This window comes from Merops nubicus, unplaced genomic scaffold, assembly GCF_000691845.1.
Source record: "Merops nubicus isolate BGI_N331 unplaced genomic scaffold, ASM69184v1 scaffold9678, whole genome shotgun sequence".
Classification (NCBI taxonomy): domain Eukaryota; kingdom Metazoa; phylum Chordata; class Aves; order Coraciiformes; family Meropidae; genus Merops; species Merops nubicus.
The window spans coordinates 32,753-53,183 of NW_008627720.1; the positions used below are offsets into that span (position 1 = coordinate 32,753).

At 39.6% G+C, this 20,431-nt stretch overlaps 2 protein-coding genes across 3 annotated transcripts in view; one reads left to right on the forward strand and one right to left on the reverse strand.

The window, feature by feature from the left end:
- The window catches only part of PRKD3 (protein kinase D3), a 41,740-nt gene extending 29,876 nt beyond the window's left edge, over positions 1-11,864 (forward strand). For both annotated transcript variants that reach the window (XM_008946425.1, XM_008946426.1), the window contains 8 exons: positions 2,669-2,721; positions 3,096-3,168; positions 6,589-6,695; positions 7,312-7,473; positions 7,899-7,997; positions 9,506-9,773; positions 10,660-10,745; positions 11,569-11,864. In XM_008946425.1, the coding sequence (XP_008944673.1) occupies positions 2,669-2,721; positions 3,096-3,168; positions 6,589-6,695; positions 7,312-7,473; positions 7,899-7,997; positions 9,506-9,773; positions 10,660-10,745; positions 11,569-11,742 (1,022 nt within the window). In that variant the 3' untranslated portion in view covers positions 11,743-11,864. The remainder of the gene's footprint in view (positions 1-2,668; positions 2,722-3,095; positions 3,169-6,588; positions 6,696-7,311; positions 7,474-7,898; positions 7,998-9,505; positions 9,774-10,659; positions 10,746-11,568) is intronic.
- A 3,379-nt stretch (positions 11,865-15,243) lies between these two features.
- Positions 15,244-20,408, reverse strand: NDUFAF7 (NADH dehydrogenase (ubiquinone) complex I, assembly factor 7; the record flags this gene model as incomplete). Its single annotated transcript, XM_008946428.1, has 8 exons — positions 15,244-15,466; positions 15,833-16,006; positions 16,336-16,479; positions 17,233-17,346; positions 17,840-17,898; positions 18,387-18,597; positions 19,573-19,683; positions 20,319-20,408. Coding segments are annotated over 8 exons (1,116 nt in total), but the record flags the coding sequence as incomplete, so codon positions are not given.
- Positions 20,409-20,431: the final 23 nt, after the last annotated feature.

The following is a 20,431-nucleotide window of genomic DNA, read 5'->3' on the forward strand; positions in this document are numbered from 1 at the left end:
AAGAACTTTTAGAGGCATGGGTAGTAATAAAAAGTACCCTGTTCTTTTTATGTACCTGCACCCTGTTCTTTCTCTGGCATGGGATCACATTTGTTACCAAGCCTCCACTAAAGTATATATTGTGTTCTTTCTCTTCAGACATCTCCTTGTTCCCTTGCAATGACATGCATTCACATCCTTTACTGAGATTTATGATTTCATTCTTTAGTTTCTTTTCATCTTCCAGCTACTCCTTAATCTTCTTCTAGTGAACTTTTCTTTTGCAGGAGATTCTGAGATTAGTTTCTCTGTCTCTGCTCTCTGGCTACTCTGCATCAGCAACAGTTAAGAACATGTGAATGCCAGCCTGAGGTAAAGGCACTTTCTGAGAACTCGGGCATGGTCTGAAATGACAGTAGTGATATCTGTGTTTGATTACAGTGAGAAATACACCTGTAGGATGGTACCTTATAACTGGCCTTATACATATGGAAAATGCTACCTTCTATATTAAATACTCTAGTTCCAAATATATATATACACACACCCCAAAGCTCTCTTTGTTTTCAGGAAGCTAAGGCTTACTGTTGCTGAGAGACTTGCCAAGACAGTTGCTTTTTTCCAAAATCAGATATAAATAATAACTTTTTTTTTTAATTGAAACTTGATAGTGGTAGAGAATAGAGCTGCAGGGTAGATACAGAAAGAAATATTTTAGCATGTTTAGGATTATAGGAGTATAAGAAGCTCCCATGAATTGCAGAGTGGTGTTTGCCTACTCTTAGACAACTCAGACTGAGATTTTTAGTTTATAAAAATCACAAGATGTCCATTCATCGCTCTTCTTCCTACACATTGTGAGCCATGAAATGTATCTCAAGAGCCTTTAAGAAAATTAGAATTTTGGTTAAAAAACCCAACAAACAAGCAAAAAAACAAAACCCCAAAGCCTCCAATGTGTTTTTTTAAAGGGAAAGACCCAAAAGAGGAGGGAGACATTGCTAGTGCTTGAAATGTTTACAGCAGCCCTAGGGAACTTGCAGTGTCAAAATGTCCACAAGACCCTATTCAAGGTCTTGACAAGACCTAGTCAATTTGTACCATATTCTGGCCAGGAAGTAGCTAGGAATGAGGGTTCTTTTCTGGTCTAACCCATGGGGAAGAGTCTTTCTGACCTTGTACCTGGTAGTTGGGATAGGATGTTTCTGAGCTGAAAAGAAAGATATTAGAAAGCTGTTACCTGGTATAGATTACATGTTGAATCTGGCATTACTGATATCTTCAGAAGTGGCAATTTTTCAACCCTTATTCTTATGCATTTTGGACACTAGAAAAATGGATTTATTTGGAAGGAGTAACTCAATCTCTACCTACCAGATATTTTGCCTTCTGTAACCATCTGTTGAGAAGGGTTCACTGTATTTTCTTTGAAGAGTTTCTAAAACTGTATGGTCACTTTCTAGTTCCCTTGTTTCAACCTTGCTGTAGTTTGTATTGACCTTAGGAACTTTTTTTGCTGCCTTCTTTCTTCTTTATCCTTGTTGTTGTGTACTGTTGTTCCAATACAATATTACTTCACTATTGTCAGTGATGAGCAGACCTATGCAAGGCTGTAATTCTAACTCCTATGTCAGGTGCAGTATTCAGAGTGTCTTTGAGAATTGTGTTTGTTGCTATCTTAAGCCTGTAATTTCCTTCTTTGAGATGAAGTACAGGGGCAAAAATGAGATGCAGACATTTTCTTTGCTCTCTGAAATTGCATTTTTAAAGTTCAAAGCTTTTAGAGTGGTAAAGGCTCTTTTCAAAGTGCTAGTGAAACTATATTATATCTTCACCTTGTAGGTAAATTTATTCTAATTCTTTTTTTTTTTTTTTTTAAATTAACAAAAACAGATGTCTGCTTGTCTGAGAATGTTTTACCTCTGTCTTGGAAGTCAAAGGAAGAGGGTGTTTTCTGCCTTCTTTGATGTCTCTCTCTTTGCTTGTGCATCATAATGTTATTCCTGTAGTGAAAAGTTTGTGTCAACATCGGCTGCAGGCTGAAAAATTCTGTGTCTTTATCTGGTGCTTTTACTCACAAATTATACTTTCTAGATGAGCTTTTTTATTCGAGAGATTGATAGGCTTCTGTAGTTTAAACAATCTTTGTTTCATGGATGTATTATGGCCTTTACTGCTTTTTTAATTACCAGGTCTTCTGTTACTTGCTTTGCTTGTTTTTTTTCCTTTTCTTATGCATTAATTCACTATGTCTTGATGGCACAGATAATTAGTAACCACATTCATTTGGCAATAAGGGATCTATCTGGTCTTCCCTGTATCTTTCTATATTGCTACCAGAAATTCTTAAGAATTTAGTGTACTCTAATACAACTGCCATGTTACTATTGCTTTTGGATCTCCAGGTCTCTACTGTGTACACACTTACACTGTTCTACTATTTTTGTAATCAGTGATATGACAAAAATAGGCAAATAATCCCAGCAAAACTCCTGGGGCTGTTTTTCTAATCAATCTGTGAAATCTGAGTTCCAGGGTATGATGTTTCTGCAGAACATCAATAAAAATTGTTTCACCATGACTGGGTTAGAAGTGAGTAAGGTGGGGTTGTTTTGGTTTTTTACTAATTTTTACTAGAAAAAGCCTGCCCTTCCTATTTACTTACTCATTTATATCTTCTTTATTGCAGAAGAGTTATCTCTAAGCATCTCTGTTTCAAATTGCCAAGTCCAGGAGAATGTGGTGAGTCATGTGCATTGTCTGATAATGGTGCTTGTTTACCTGGGTGTTATGAAGGAATTGGTAGTAACAGTGTCTGCGTAAGGCAGCAACACCAGGCTGTTGTAGCTAAAGAATTCTATGTTATATATGGGAGGTTATCTCCTTACCTGACCCAGCTGTTAGCTTGTGTGAATGTCCCTGCTCACAGTGCAGCTAAGTGGATCCTCTTCAGGGAAAGTTTGTTGTGTTTTTCTCCTCAGTTCAGAGTAATGATGGCAGCCTTTACAGAGTTTAATTAATGCCAAGTGTAAATGCAGCTTAGCCAGTACTAATGTGCTTGTGAATGTTTTGATTACTCCTGATATTTGTGATTTTTTCTTTCTTTCATGCATTAGGATATCAGTTCTGTGTACCAAATATTTGCTGATGAAGTGCTGGGTTCTGGTCAGTTTGGTATTGTATATGGGGGTAAGTAACATTAGTTTTCATTATGCATTTATTAAGGTAGAATGTTTTCTGCATTATATAATTAGCCTTTTTATAATTACTTAGCTGTATCTAGAGTGTCTAGGTGAAGTTTATCTTCGTAAAAGTTTCATTTGGATTACTGTGTTTCTCTACAGTTTTATGTACAGTATTTCTTAAAATTAACTTTTTGCAATTGTAGTTTTGCATTAGCAGCAAAATCTGTTTAGAATATGCCCTGCGTTTTGAACACAGTTAAATGCAGAACAGTGTCTGCTCTGATTTTGGCCTTGGTTAATGATTTGGGTTTTTTTAATTGCAAATTCTAACACTATTGTCTGTATTATCCAGTATTAGAAGTCATGTATTTAAGGAGGCTGTCAGTTATACCTGCTTTTAATGGTATCTGAGAGATGTGGCCAAAAGCAATTAGAAAAATACACATTTTAGTGTATGTTTTCACAGTGTTTATGCAGATGTTATTGACACAGTTTATGCAAACAGTTTAGTTACAAATTTCTGTCATCAGGATAAAGTAGAGGGAGGAATTCTTTGTCAAGAGGTCTCAGTTTTATGCTTCAAATGTACTTTTATCTCTCTTTTTTTAAAACTTCTATTGCAACATACAACTTGTTTACAATATGGAATCACAAAAATAAAAAATACTGGAAATGCATCATATGAACTCTGTTTTTCTTTTTTCTGTTTTTTAATCCTGTGTGTTATATCTCAAGTGTTGAGAAATCCACAGACCATAAATCTGGAAAGAAAGAAAGAAGTGATAACTAATGATTTAGAAGTAATACCCTGTCTGCCTCTGTCATGTTGTCTTTCTAGTAAGGAAATATTGTGGCTATGATTTTTCTGTGTGCCCATTGGGTAGTTAAATACTTTTCTCTGTTATTCTCAACTGCTTGATGGAAATGCAGTTTGGTCTGGTTTGACATCACTCTTGAGAGAGGTCTGTTTTTATTTCCCCTTTGTATCTCTTAAAGCTTATATAGCATGCTATTTCTTATTACTAGAACATGCACAAATGCAGGCAGCATTTTGATTTTATTTCTATATATACCCACATAAATTGCCTTTTGGATAAATCTCAGCTTGGTGTTTTGCATGACTAAATGCTTACAAATGCTTATAAAGATAATCAATGCTTATAAAAAGGCTTCTGTTTATTTATTTTCACTTAATAATGCCTTAAAATATATAGAATATGCATACTCAGTTTCTTAAGAGAAACTCATAAGCTAAAAGGGCATGAAAGGAGAATATAAAAGTTCTTTTGCTGGCTCGGCACATTGCATAACTGTTACTGGTGTTGGGAGACTAAATCAGGTAACTCCTAATATTGGCTTCTCTCCACTTGTGTAGGCTTACTGAAATAACGGTATCAGAACCTTTTATTTAAACAGATAAAGATAAAATTAAGTTGCTTCCATTATTGTGGGGTTTATGGGTTTGTTGTTTTTTAGTTTTGGGATTTTTTTTTTTTTATCCTTTATTCTTGACAAAGATTTACAAATTGTAAATCAAATAGTTGTAAGATACTGATGTCCAACTCCTGTTTCTTTCAGTGAGAAGAGTTTCCATCTGCTTTTCCTGTTTTGGTTAGTTTTGAATAGTCTGAGAAACTGAGATAGAAAATAAGAATTCTTAACAGTTTCTTACTGATGTAAAACTTGCACTGAAACCTGGTTGTTCGTGCTTTACTTAAGAAAAGGAATTTTCAAGCTGCTTTTCTGTTCATCTTCCTTAATGTTCAATTTTTAGCTCTAGTGTAGCCCCTGTAGTTAAGTCTTTCGTTGGTTTGGTGGTTTTACTTTACATTCTCTTGCAACCTAGCATTTTTCTTCTGGGCTTTGCATCTAGTTCATAACTGATAGTATTTATGCTACATTTCAGTATAATTTGACGTCTAGTGAGCCTGGCTCATTTTCCTTGAATCTAAAGTTTTATTTCAATTATATCTGGGTGCTGTGATTTCTAAGATCTTGCCTAAAAATTGCTGATTAGTTACAAAGAAAATGGCAGAACTCCCCAGGTCTCTCTTTCGGGACTTCTGACTTTATGCTGTTGCCTTGTGACACACTGTTACACACTTCATGCTTTCTTTAGGACTAATGTGACCTTTAAAATGTATTTTTTTTTTTTCACTTTCCAATTGTTAGTTCTCTTTGGTAGCCTTGTAAACCCTTTTGGGCCTGGAGTGATGTCTCCATTAACTGCCTTGCTTTGTTAGAGACAAGCCTGGGTTTGACCCTTTATTCACGATGCTGTTCAGGCAGGTGCGTTAGTTGCTTGGCGCAGCAGCCTTTGGAGCAAAGCCTGTGCCCAGCCTAAGCCCTGGCCACCAGTCCTGGTTGCAGAGCAGCAGGTGAGACCTGGCTGGGTGGTTAGTGAGGCGTAGCTGGGCTCCCCATAGCAGTGCCAGTAGAGTCCTCTGTGCTGCTTGCACTGTAGCTGTGTGTGTCGTCCCTTTTCCTAAAATGGCTCCCAAACCCTTCCCTGAGCAGGTAATGACTCTTTTCTGTGGTCCAGGCTTACTGCTTTCTATTAGCTTAGTATTAAATGTTGTAGATTATCAAGGTCTTGCAGTGTGTGATCCCATTGACCCCTCTGCTGTGAATGTGACAGCAGTCAGTGTAGCAGCTGTGGAGAAGCTGGGTAAGCATTTACAGCTGCTCACTTTGCCCTTGAAATGTCCTGTTTATTGCAGAATGCTTCTCATGGAGCTGATACAGCTTGCAGGAAAAAATAGTATTTGGTGCTATTAGCACATCTTTTTTTTTTCCTTACCACAGCCTTTTAGAGCTTTTTGATCATTACAGAGTACTCCAAGGGGTTAATGTGTTTCATGGCACATTACTCTCATGTTCCTGTAGAGTATTAGGTATATAATTGCCTGTGTGTGTTGAACACATGAAAGTATGAAGCCATGAGAGAAGACATGCAGCTCTTTCTTCATAGTGGTCTTGAATGCTTTTGTTGCTGTTTTTTTGTTTGTTTGTTTTTTGTTTTTTTTACAGAAGAGAGGCAGTATTCTGTGAGAGCAGGTATTCCTGGCTCACGTGCAAGTCCCTTGCACAAGCAAAAACTTCACCTAATACATCTACTGTCCATATGCACACCTGACAGCAGAGTTATAACCAGTTCAGTTTTATCTACAACACTCCTGTTGAGGCTGATCACTTCTTGTTACTCATCTACCAGTTGCAGCTTTAAAGATAAATGTAGTGATACTGTACACTTGTACAGAATATGCTTGTTTCTTCCAGAAGGAATTTCTGCTGAACTGTTTTCATAGAATTAGATAATGGTTGGACTCGATGATCTTAAAGGTCCTTTCCTACCATAGTGATTCTGTTTTGTATCTATGAATTGCTTCTACCTCTTGATGGCTGACATTAACTTTCTGTTTAGGAAAACACAGGAAGACTGGAAGAGATGTGGCTATCAAAGTCATTGACAAGATGAGATTTCCAACTAAACAGGAAAGTCAGCTTCGTAACGAAGTGGCCATTCTCCAGGTATGAAACTATTTTTGGATCATATTGGAGTTTTGTCTCACATAAGCCGTGAATGAGATTTTAAAATCTGTATAGGTGCTCTGAATTGATTTCTAAAGCTGCATATGTAATTTCTGAATCTTTTTGTAAGAAAAGATTTTTTTAGAAAAAAATCTTTTTTAGAAAAGTAGTAGCTTCTGAGTATTTGGTAGAGCTGGTAACTTGGGTGTGGTACCTACCCCCTATAGGGGATCCACTGAAGATGTGTAATTTGGTTCCATGTTGTCTTCTGCAGGTAGCAGGAAACTCTGTATTATTTTTTTGCTGTCTTCCACTACTGGCTCCTCAGTCGCTGAGTGTTATTCTTGCATGTTCTGTACACAATCTGAGTGTATTAACTATGAAGTTAATTATTATAGATAATTTGTGTTAAAACAGATTAGTCTTAGTAGTGATAATTGGCATCTCTCAGGGGTTGATGTTTGTTTCAAGCTAGTTTCTTGCCTCAGACGTTCTGTTTTTTCATCTCTAACTCTCCAGTTCACTGCTTTTTGATTTGTGATACAACATTTTACTGTAACTCAGGATATTTCATACTGTTTTATTTTGGTGATGTACCTGTACTATTTTATTGTAGAACTTGCACCACCCGGGGATTGTGAACCTGGAATGTATGTTTGAAACCCCGGAACGGGTCTTTGTTGTGATGGAAAAGCTGCATGGGGATATGCTAGAGATGATTCTTTCCAGTGAGAAAAGTCGACTTCCAGAACGAATAACTAAGTTCATGGTCACTCAGGTGGGCATTCAGTCTCTCTGCTTTAAGAGGAAAGGCTTGATTTGTCTTTTGCAGTCATGTGAGAATGGAGTTTGGAGAAGGGGTTTTCTGTGTTGTTAAGGCTGCACATCTAACTAAAGTTGACTAAACGTGTAAAGAATTTTGCATGTTAATTATGTTCATTTTTTCACCCTTCTTTCCCAAGACATAATGTTATAGACATCTAAAGATGTGTATCAAAACATTCAAAGGGGGTGGGAAGGAAGGAGAAGAAAACCTACCAGTTTCAAATCTTGATTGGCTGGAAAAAATAGTACTTGCACAGTATATACAGGTTAATTCTTCAAGACTGTGTTGATACAAATTACTGTCTTGATTAGAGTGTGTGGCTTTTGACACTTATGGTCCACTTTAATGGTTCTGAAAATGTTCTTTCCTTTTCATAGATACTTGTTGCTTTGAGGAATTTACACTTCAAGAATATTGTGCACTGTGATTTAAAACCAGAAAACGTACTACTAGCATCAGCAGAGCCATTCCCTCAAGTGAGTGAAGATTTAAAAATATTTTTCATCACTTTTCATTGTCCTTTTTAAAAAAAGATAGAGGTATTGCAGCTTAAAAAGTGACCTCGTATGGGGTTGGTCAGCTGAGTCTAGAATTACTTGAACTGCATGTGTTATAATTGACTTTTTTCCTCCTTCCAACTCTTGGCCTAGCTTTATGCTCAATGATCTGTTTCAGTTTCTTTCCCCTCAGACATGGATCATGTCTCACAACAATGCTCTGTACCAGTCTCCTTTCTTCTAAGGAGCCTGAGAAGTACAACTCCTGCCAGCACTTAGCAAAAGGCTCCATAGGCTGCATCTGTTTTCATGCTTGTGAAAACTGCACGGAAGTTTGTCTTCTGGATTAGTGAGACTATTTCAGTGGAAAAGGCACAGGACTATAATCTTCAAGACCAGTCCTCGTTCCTGTTCTGGTGCTATTTGACCCTGGAAAACAATTTCTTGCCCGTTGTACATCTCTTCTTCACTCTTTGTCTGTGTTGCTTATAGGCTGTTGTGAAAAGGGACTGGCTCGTTTGTCACTGGTCTTGCTCAGGGATCTTCGTCATCAGTATGTGTGATATTACATTGTCATGTAAACTACATACCTAATTTCTGTAAAAGAAATGTTGTTCAGTGATACTGGTATGTAGGTACTGTCAACACTTACCCCACTCAGTTATTACCTTAGATACCTTGGATACTATGGGTTTTGTGGAGGATATGCAGAAATTAGAAGCTGCTAGGCAGCATCAGGGAATTGCTTCCAGTTCTGTGACATTAATGTGGAGTGGACTTTTGGAGAGTCCCTTTTATGCCTTTAGTGTACTGCTCACTCTTATACCCTGAGGGGAGGGCTTATTAACTTGGGACTAGCATTGGACTTGTACAGATAAAAGGCTCCAGATCAAGCACCTACTATGTTCAAGGTAAAAAACCATCCCAGAACCATGCAGATCTGAGCATCATCAGTGCAGGCACCAGCTGTTGATGCTTTTTTACCTGGGTGATTATTGGGCTGTTCTGTCTAGAGCTGACTGGGTGTGAGTTCTACCTAAAACTCACAGTTTGATTTCTGTATAGCTGAAGCCCCCAACCTCAGGAGTATGATTACGAGGAATGTAGTCTGGCTGGGATTCACGTGTTTTTACATTTTGGTTCTGTGCCTTGTGAGGGTGTGGATTTGCCTCTGAAAATGAGCTGAGTTTGGAATCAAGGGGTTTGTCCTTTTTTGCACTCTTGCAGCCATGTACTACACAGACTGCCTCACACTTAAGTCTCTGCAAGGCCAGTTCAGGTGTTGGTCGGGAGCATGATTGATCCACAGTCTGCAAAACCAGCAACCTAAAACCTTACCTGACTGGCCTATGTAATGTTTTGTCCCTCTTTTAGTGTGTAGCTTAAATAATGGCAGCAAGGGTATCAAGCGCCACTCTGGTTTTGGCGGGAGCGTGCGTTGGAGATGAAGCAGAGGTTTCTGGGTTTAAAATATGTTTCTTTTCCAGGTGAAACTGTGTGATTTTGGCTTTGCCCGTATCATTGGTGAAAAATCTTTCAGACGTTCTGTGGTGGGGACACCTGCTTACCTTGCTCCTGAGGTGCTCAGGAGTAAAGGCTACAACCGCTCCCTGGACATGTGGTCGGTGGGAGTTATTGTCTATGTGAGCCTCAGTGGTACATTCCCCTTTAACGAGGATGAGGATATAAACGACCAGATTCAGAACGCAGCGTTTATGTACCCACCAAATCCTTGGAAGGAGATTTCTAGTGAAGGTAAAGAAATTAATTTTTTCTATTACAGTGTCTTTCTATGTAGATATATTCAAGTGCTTAAACCTCAGGGTTCATTCAGACAGGAGTGTGAGAATTATTGATAGTTGTGAGTTTAGTCGACTATGCCAGAATGGATAAATATGAGCTGGCATGGATTTGTAAAATTGTCAAATACGGCCTTTTAGATAATTTTCAGGATAGGAGGAGCCAATAGATTTAGGAAGAAAAATTGTGTGTAAGTAGTGGCATGAATAACCTGAAACTTTCCAAAATTCTCAATGAAAAGTTAAATCATGTGTGAGTATTTACTGAACATGGATCTTAAAACATACGTTACCTAAACTGTAATTGCAGAAACTGTTCAAAGTTGAATCTGGAATTTTAGTTTTGAACATTGGCAAGTGAAACAAAACCTGGATCTCAGTGTCAGATCTTAACAGTCTAGAAGTTTACAAGGTTGGTCTCCAGAGCTCTCCAGAGCCAGCTTTGTTATTAGTAACGTGTATATGATTAACACACGGGTAGAGGTGGAAGGACATAGAGAAAAGCACACAGTAGTGGAAGTACCTATGTCATGTTGGAACACAGATTGAGGCCCAAGTTTAGGCACTTGTGAAAATGACTAAAATCCATCAGGTAAAATGTTAAAAAGTAAAGCTTTTAGTGTTTCCATCAAGGGGGCAGGAAAGTTTGCCCCATAGCTATTTTGTAGCCTCATTTAACATAAGCAGAGCTAAATATACAATTCAAGAGCTTCATTAAGTTTAAAAGAGTTCAGTAGGATATACACACATACAAAAAATTCACTTTTGCTGGAGCATTTGAATAATTATAGAGGTGATTAGTATTTAAGGAATGTAATTTTTGTTCTGTTTCTCTTTGTCAGCCATTGATTTAATAAACAATTTGCTTCAAGTGAAGATGAGGAAACGTTTCAGTGTTGACAAATCCCTTAGTCACCCGTGGTTACAGGTAAACCCATCTGCCTTTTTCACTGTATTTATAATGGGTAAATAATGATTTTTTTTTTTTTTTTTTATGAAATCTGCCACTGTCAGTCTGTTAACAAACATTCTTGGAGGCTTGAGAATTTCTGGATTTAGCTTTACATTTTACATGCTCCAGGATTCTGCCCATCTATTGGTGGCTTCCTTGCTCCAGGAAAATTGCATCGTACTGTGCCTCCCACCCTTGGGCCCCTCTCCTGGCAGTGAGGAGTGTGTGGAGCCCCAGGGAGGTCAGTGCAGGGACCAGTGCTGCTGGTTCAGTACTGGAGCAGACACACAGGCTGGCACCTGCTCTAACCCCGTGGTCAGTTTAGAATGGAACTGTTTGGACTGGAATTTATCTGCCACTTTGGCACAGGTTCCTTTCACAGTGGTTTCTCTCACAATACTGTGAGCACGTATCCATGCAGACAAATCACTTACAAGATATTAAGGGGAAAATCCAGTTAATTTTGAAAAAAACCAATATTGGAACAAGTATAATTTCATGTATGTGGAGATATACAATTAATTCTATAATAAAGCTAATAGTGTCTCATTACAAAAGGTTTTCATGATTTACAGTAGTAGAACCTTGGATATCAACCTATTTAACTTTGCACCATTCTTTGTGGACAGTCTGTTGGGGTATTTGGGGGGTGTGTGGGGTGTTCATTTTTTAACAGATCTGACCGGTTACGTCTTGTGGCTATTTATACTAAAAGTAGAGACAAACTGCAGAATTTATCTGTGGGAACATAGTGCTGCTGTTTCTTAAATTGCTTCCTTAAATCTCTTTTGCTCCTTAGGATTATCAGACCTGGCTTGACCTCAGAGAATTCGAAACGCGCATCGGTGAGCGTTACATCACTCACGAGAGCGACGACGCGCGCTGGAAAGAGCACGCCTGTGAGCACAACCTCGAGTACCCCCAGCATTTTATTATGGCTCCTAATCCAGATGACATGGAAGAAGACCCTTGATTTATTTGTTACAGTAGATTGCAGCAAAGAAGGATGCTCCAAACAGAAACTGAAGCGAAGCTTTGGAACAATTGTTGCTCTTTCTGAATGCTGCACTCGCGGTTCAGTGTACAAAGCCCCAGGGGATCCTGCATTGACATGGGAATAGGCTGTCTGTCACCTGAGAAGCTTTTCTCCATCTGACTTAACTATGAGTTGTTACTGGACAGTGAGATAAGCCCCATTGGGTAACATTTCACTGACCTGTGCGGCTACAAAGCTGTTACTGAGGTGTAATGTGCACAGATTGGTTTGTGTGTTTCATTTCAAGATGTGGTTCAGGTTGTGTTTGGTTTTGGTGTTTGTTTTTATTTTTCTTCATAGTCTACACAATAAGAATTTTGTAATGGTTTTCTAATCCCTATTTACTAGGCCATAGAGGACTGTTTTCTGTTACTTAGATACATCTCCCATTTTCTAAACTGTGCATGGTGAAAAGACTGTTGAAAGAATCAATGCAGAATACCTTGGCTAACAGCAAAACGTGGTTGGTTTAGGTCAAATACAGCTTCACAGATGAAGGAATAATTTGCTGCTGTTAAGGACAGTTAAGTATGTGTGGCTTTGCTGTAACTGAAATCTTCCTGGATACCCCTAAAAAAGAAAACCCCATAACTTCTTACATTCCTCTTGAAATGCTGGCTGACGATCTAAAGAGGTGACAATCACAGCTATGCTAGTCCTTTATTTTGTCTCAGAGCAGTAAGCCACAACAGTGTGTTGCTGTGCAAGGCTGGCACACCAAAGCCGTTTTAACATTTAAGATAAGTTGCTGTTGATACACACCAAAGGCATTTTGCCTTAAATCTACACAAGTAATGCACCAAAAGCACACAGGGCTTGATGTAGCATATCCTTTCACTCTGGAGAAGACAACTTCTAGCAGAAGGATGTGGAAGAATAGGGAAAAATACGTGCAGCTTTCTTCTCTTGTTTTGAATAATTAGATTTTAAAATTTTTCTAATATTTTTCTAATGTGTTTTAAGGTTCCCTGGACTTACATCAGGAGTAGTTTGTAGCTTGCTAGCTTGTATCTTAACTCTGCTCAAAACCTAGGAGTAACAGTGGACATCAAATCACCTGTTGCTTCTGCCAGGGCAGCTGGATTGTAGGAGGAAAGGGCTTTGCCTTCCAACCTTAACCTGCAGCTCCTCCCGCCCTCCTTACTGTGCTCAGTGTTGTTGAGCTGAATGAAGAGTCCAAAACCAACTCCTAATTTAGTTTTTTATGTAGGTGCCTCAGTTGATGGATTCCCAGACACTGGGCTTGGCACAATAGAGAGGAAGCAGCAGCATTCTTTGGAACCGATGCCCTCAGAGGGCACTTAAAGTTCACAGTATTTGAGAGAACTTTTGAGGCCATGAATGCTAAATGCAAATGGCAAAGGTGGTTTCTTCTGTTCTGTTTTAAAGATGGAAAAGGTGAAATCTTTCCTTTTGAGGAGGATGACGGTGTGGTGCTGCTGGAAGGTGCTGAGTGGCTGTACATATCCCTCATGTGCCAGCTTGCCTCACTGGAGCTTGGTTTGAAATGCTTTTTAAAATAGCAATACCGGCTTGAACTGCCAAGTCCGTGAGAGGCTTTGGGGTATCTCCTCTCTCCTACAGAGGTGTTTTTGTGTGCCAGTGCGTGTGTGCACCTAGACAAGTATTTTTTTTCTGCTGTTATTCAGGTAAGGAAGCAGGTGAGCAGACTTTTCTAAGTTGTTAGATAGACATAAAACTTTAGGAGGTTATTTCGAGGCTGGCAGCTGCTGGCAGTGACGGTGACCTGGCAGTAAATCAGTGGCAGTTGCAGAAGGATGTACCCACAGGTGGGTTTGGGTCTTTAACCCACTTTTTCTTTTCCTGTTGCCCTTAATCTGCCACTGCATTTTGTAGGTGCCTAAGTTCGTAAGGGCTGAACTCTGGCTTCCCTGTTATTTTTCATCTTGTGGAACCACAACAATTGCCTGTGAAGTTGGTAGTTTGGTGTTTGCCCAGGCTTGGCAAGGGAAGTGGTGTTTTTTTTTTTTTTTAGGAGGTGGTTTTTTTTTTTTTTCCAGCTGCCACTGCTCAAGTGACCAAATTTCAATGAAGCCATTGCTATCTTCCATCCTAACTGTAAAAATATAGATACATTCTGGTTTTAAAGTTCAGATTTTCTATTTGAGCTGTCATTTCAGGTTTTTCTGTGAGTTTGTTTCTTGTGTTAAGGGAGGAGATAAAGCCAGCTCTGTCACTCACAAAAGCACAACAGGAGCAGAGAAAGGAAGGGACAATAATGAAGGAAAAGGCCTGGCTGACGTCTCTCCCTGTGAAGTCTGCTCTGCTTGAAAATATGAGATATTTATTCTTGAAGTGTTATTAAAAAAAACTCCAAACTGTTAGCCTTTGGAGGAGATTGCCTGAACATATACGCAGACTTATGGGGCCAGACACTAGAAGCCACAAGCAGCTAATAGTTGAGGAACCAAAAAAAATTAGACATACATTAGGAGTAAACTTTCTTTGAAGTAGTAAAAATAGCTGAGTTTTTTATTCCCTTTTTTCTACCTTTACTGCAAACTCTGACAGCAGTAGGTTACAGTGTTTAATAACCTTACCCCTAGATGAATTAAGTTGCATTCATTCAAGAAATAGTGTTACAATGATGCTAGAAAAAAGCTCATGTAAAATTTATAGCCTCAAAAGGACACTGTCAAGTACTTTTATATTTTTATACATCCCATTGTTTGTAAATACCCTCTGATAAGCTTGAAAATAAAATTTATTTCCCTATCGGACTGGTTCTTTTTATTTACATGAATTATCTCTCCAATCAAATGTTCTTAGAAATGGTCCTTTATACTTCCCAATTTGTGGGAATTCTGTTAGCAGGTGCTTTAGAACTAAGTCATTCTTCTTGGATGGTTCCTGTCACCATTCTCTTTTTATAAAATATCTTCAGAGCTGTCAAGGCACCTTGTGTTTGAAGGAAGTACCAAAGCTGAGTATGTTTAAAGTCTCCTTAGCACATCTGTGTGTTACAAGTTTTAACTGAATTCCAGCAGTAAGTACTTCAGTCAGCTCTATGGTAACATAGTTCATCCTCTGCTCTGCACACCCTGGTTCCTCTAGGTGCAGTATTTGATTTCCCCACGTGCTGCTCTGTGTGGTGCAGTCAACAGGTTTAGCATGCTGCATGAGGCAAGCCCTACCAACATGTCACTAGGCCTTGAAGCACAGACTGGTGTGAAAACATTGCCTGGAGAAGTTATTTGACATCTCATATGCTTTCAGTTAAAAGATAGAATATTTAGTTCTTGCTATACTGGGTATGTAGCTATATGATATGCCGATTCCATCAGTGCAAAACGTTTAGTATGTGAAACCATAAAATGCAGGACTCTATTCCTTTTTACCTTGTTGTTTTTTTTTTTTTTTTTTTTTTAATTTAGCAAGTTGCTATTGAAAGCTACTACAAGCAGACATTTTGCTCTGGTAATTGAAATTACTTCAGTACGAGTTCGCCAAATCCAGCAACGGGCGGTAAGGGAGGTTTTGATTCTGGCTGATGTTTCTTGTCAGGATGTACAAGTCTGTGGTGAGGCAGCAGGGCAAAAAAGTTGAAACAGTCCCCCATCTTCTTGGGATTCATCAGCATGTCATAGCTGTGAAGTAACTGTTCATGTGTTGTAGTGTCCTGTGAATTCTGCAAGAGCACCTAAAAAAAAAAGTGTAGGTTACAGCCCTTTCTGCTTTCCTATAAATTCCCTCATACCTGCAATCTCCTGTTGCACCACTTACACTGATGTGACAGCCATAATTACAGTAGACCTGGTGAGATCCCTGGTGGAGCTCATACACTGACATATGTGGCAAAGCTTTGCATTAAATACTTCTAAACATAATACCATCAGTTTACTTTGAGGGATCCAGAGTAACTTCTGTCTAGAACAAACTCTTTGATCTCAAATCTACACGTTTTGAATAACTTCCTTTTAAAATTAGATTTTTATAAAAGCTCTCTTGCTTTCTTAAGAATGCTGCTTGTGGATTAGAGTTTATTTACCTGCAAACACTACAGTACCTGCATCCGGAGATCAATGCCCATGTTCTTTAAGAATTCCCTCTGTTTTATGGGGCCTAATGTGGCTGTTCTTCCCTGGGTCATCTTTCGAAGATAGCTGAAGTCAACATCTGCTGTCAGGTCTGCTGTACCTGGAGCTTTCAGCACATCATGAAGTTTGTGATTCCGGAAACCCTGAAAAGTTAAATTGGAAGATTGTACTGGCCTGTGTTCCAAGTTGTGCCACAGCTGGGGCTAGCAAAAACTAAGTTGTGAGGGGTGAGAACAGCAAATCATACTTCCAAAGTTTGAGATAAATGTAGCAAGGGCTCAGAGTATCCTTTCTGTCTGACAAGAAGCCCTCATGGGTAGTGAATAAATAAGAACTGAGTTTTACAACTGCAGCATAATGCAGTTTTTGCCATTATGTCTACCCAAGACCTTTCTCTTTCAAGAGCCTATTCATCCAAGCAACAAAAGATAATGGAGTATTTTGGCACATTATTTCAGGGTAAATGACTCACTCGGAAAGTGTCAGTTTTGGTTCCATCATGGCCATAATCAGCAACCAGTGCAGCCCCACCATCCTCTTCTATACGACAGGCAAGCCTCTGAATGATGACACCAGCATCAGGACACACTTCCACATGATCTCTTGTTTCTTCAGGCTAGTGCACAGTTCAGAGATCAAAACACCTGCATCAGCAAACAAGTACAGGGCAAGAGTTCTTCACGCTTGTCTTGGGACGGTCGTCACTTCACTGGGGCACAGAGGTCCAGGGGTGCAGCCTAGGCTACCTAGGGCTCAAGCTGGTTTTTGCTAACCATCATTTTCAATTTTCTGAGTCACCTCTTCAATAACCTCTGGTCAACTGAAATGAGAATTTTTCTGACAAGTACTAATACCTGCATCAGCTGCAACTACATTATGGTGGTACTAAAAGAATGGAAAGAGCTCAACTGTGCATGCCCTTCAAAAACACCTTTCTCTGTGAAACTGTAGTTGTTTTTAATCTTAACTACTTAGTTCTGTAACTTCAAGAATTTAGTGAACTTCAGAAAAGAAAATAATCTTTGACACTTTCCATCAATGGTCAGCACAGCCCAGAAAGTGGCCAGCTGCACTGAAAGCAGGCTGAGAGCCTGGCTGAGGCAGGGCCCTGTGTGACGCATGCAGAACTCTCCCTGTTCCTTGCTGCCTCAGTTTGCTCCCTGAAGCATTTTATTTAAGCTCTGATTTTGGTTTTGTGCTATGTTTTCACAGCACACAAAGCTAAATGCTTACAGGAGTTTTGCAGAATGGAAACTGTAAGCTGCATTTACTCATTCGTAGGCTGAGAGCCCTCCTCTTGCTGTCAGAGAAATTTGAAATTTCAAATGGGTAAAGATGAAAGTGTGAACTGTGGTAGGCGTGACCTTACCTGAATAAAGTTTTCTGAGGCAGGGGTACTGGATGGCGACAGGACAAAGCGCAGCTGGCCAGGGGCTGCCGGGTCTATATCCACCAACACTTCACGCCAGCCCTTCTCCGTTCTCTGTTCAACCAACCCAAAGGACTCATTTTACACTCCTGACAGGAGCAACTGTATCTTCCTTATTTGACTGAACTAACATGTCAAGCATTTTCACAAACATTTTTAAGAACATAATGTGCTATTAACAACTATTCATTCCTATTTCATTCCAGTAACTACCTTGGAAAAAGCTTGTGGTACAGACTCATCTACAGAGTCAACAAATACAGGTTTAATTACACTCAGAAGAAATGATGCTCTTAAGATAAGTAAGTGCTGCCTCTTCTACTGACAGTGCAACATTTAGCTTACCAGAAGATTTTTACTACAAGATTTTCCATTCAAGAACAATTACTAATTTTAGTTACCCCTGAATTTGTCCAAATTCAGTTAGGAATATTTTATCTCCAGAGGCAACACGTGTGTCTAGTTTTGCATGCTAATTCTGTTCTTCCTCAAAGAGAAAAAGGCAATTAAGCAGATGGTCGCAAGTAGAATAATCTCCTTGCTATACCTGAAACTTATGTATTGGCAGGGCATCAAAAAACTCATGCGCTAGGTAAAAGCTGTAACCTGTGGGAAGGTAAAAAAGAATGCATTATTCATGCTTCCATAGCAGGATCCAGTTGAAAATTAAAAGGTTTTTATGATTTTTAATGAATGAAGCTAGTTAGCTTAACGTGGCTGTATGATAATTATCATTACTTCCAGCTTTGATATATCAAAGAGAGCATTTCTAGAGCTAGCACTGTCTTCCAGTCCATGAATTTTAGGTCAGTGTCTCATGAAAGGAGACTCAGGCAAAGCCAGTAAATGGTTTCCCATGAAAAGAAAAAGAATATATGAAATTCCATAGTTATCCCAAAATGAATGTACTCAGGACAGGGAGCAGGTAGGAAAATGAGTCAATATCTTGCCTCACTCGTACAAGAAATAAGAGCACATCTGTATATTAACTACTTTTCTACCTGTTCTGAAGGCCAGCAGAGATGCCCTCTATTACCAAGAGCTGCAAACGGAGGATGGAGCCCCCCCCGTAGGAAGGCGCTCGAGCCCCTTACCTGGTGGCACATCTTGGATGTCTCTGTACCAGAAAATGGGAATTCCAGTCTTGCTAATGCCTTTCATGTAAGCAGACCTGTCCTCGGGGCCTGACTGCACCTTCCCCCCTGTCAGCATCAGCGCTTGGACCTCGCTGAGTTTGGGACTCACTTCCACCAGGTGAACAGAGACATCACATTTACTAAGTAAAGAGGCAAGCTGGTTGAAAACCTATAAAGGCAGATGAATTCTGTTAGACACAGTCACGTGCTGTGTACGTTAAAGGTTTAAGAACTAACTTTTAATCTCATTATTTATATTCAGGACAAAAGATTTAGTTGGCTTCAATTTATCAGAATAGCCTCAGCGAAAGAGACTGCATTTTGCTCCTCCAGGAAGAAAAGGGAACTTCTTCATCAGTTTTAACAAAAGCTGCTACACTTCTAAAAAGCTGGCAAAATACAGCTCACATTATATAGTTGTAAGAACAACATGGAAAGTTAATAGAATAGTAATAGCCTGTAAGTGAGTAGCTCCTCTAATGCCTGCTGAGGGTTTAGTGTTAGGAGAAAAATGGTTCTGTTTTTTCCAGGCACCATAACAAATAGTGCTCAATATCCTAGATTTCACTGTGGTTATTAAACATTCTTCTCCATTAACGTACGTAAACAGAATCAAAGTTCTTCCGAGGTACTAAATCCCATTAGTGACTTGTTTTTGAATCAGTAGTATTTTAATTAACTCATGGAAGCATGATCAAACAGATGGGTTTAACTGAGAAGAAATGAGCCCCTGGGGTTCCCAAAGGGACTGACATAACTCTACTCCTGTTGCTCTCCTGCCCCCTTCCTCCTGCTGGTTGCACTGAGGCCTCCCTCCACTGCAGCCCCTCCTGAATGGTTTTCAGTTTGGATAATGCTTCCTGCACAGAAATAATTTGTAATGGAATATTTCTGCCCTGCCCTTCTACCAAGCAGTGTTTTGTAAAACAGTGTGCACACACTGGCCCCTGTTCTGCTTTCAGCTGAGACCTGGTCTCCGAAACACATGGCTATGTTAATTAGAGTCTAGGCTGCCAATCTCCTGACCGAAATTATCTGGTTACTAGGGAAGGTTAAATTCCAACAGCAAAACATCATTTCTTCAGATTTCAGAGTAGCCATGGAACAAAGACAGAAAGAAGAGTTCATAGTAGTTTTCACCTACCCGTAACAGGTCATCAGTAAGAGTGCCCCTCCCGGGGCCCAGTTCCACCAGCTGGAAGGCTGTAGGCTTGCCCATGGCTATCCATTCACTAATAAACCATATTCCTATTAACTGACAGTGAGAAACAACACAAGGAAAGAGGCACAGTGTAACCTGAGAACTTGTACAAAGCGATACCTGCCTTTTATCTGATAACTAAGATACAATATTCTTTCTCTGTATTGTAAAGCTACAAAAAATCATAGCTTTAAAACACATGTAACACATAATTTTACCTGCTCTAAGAATGAAAATTGCAACTGTTTGCTGTCAGCCCAGCAGAAGCACTCCATTGGTACATGTGCGGAACTCTTTTCCTAGCTGCAGCAAGAACTTTTACTGAAGGCTCAAGTGCAGGTTTCTGCCTCTTTACAACCGTTCTTCATGACAGCACCTGTACCATCTAGAACCGTGTTTAGCCAGCCTTCACTACTGGGAATGATACACAAACCAGAGTGAACCCGCCCAAAACATGAAGCTGATTTCTGAGTTCTCACACTGGGAAACTATCGTAGCTCTTTTTACTTATAAACAAGGTCTATATGAAGATTGGTGTTACTAAGCAGAGATGGTGTGCCAAATTGTACCACAAGGAAGGACTCCCTGATCTTCCAAAAAAACAGAACACCCCATCCTACTCCAAAACCAACTTAACTGTAATTTAAGAACAGAAGAAGTTACTTGAAACAGGAAGAGCTCTGCATTACCTCTCCAAAAATCTGACTTATTTCAGGCGAGGTGACAAAATCCCCGCTCTCGCCGATGCCGCCGCCGCGCGTATAGTAACCCTGCGGGGGGAGAGGGGAGTGGAGCCGGGGCC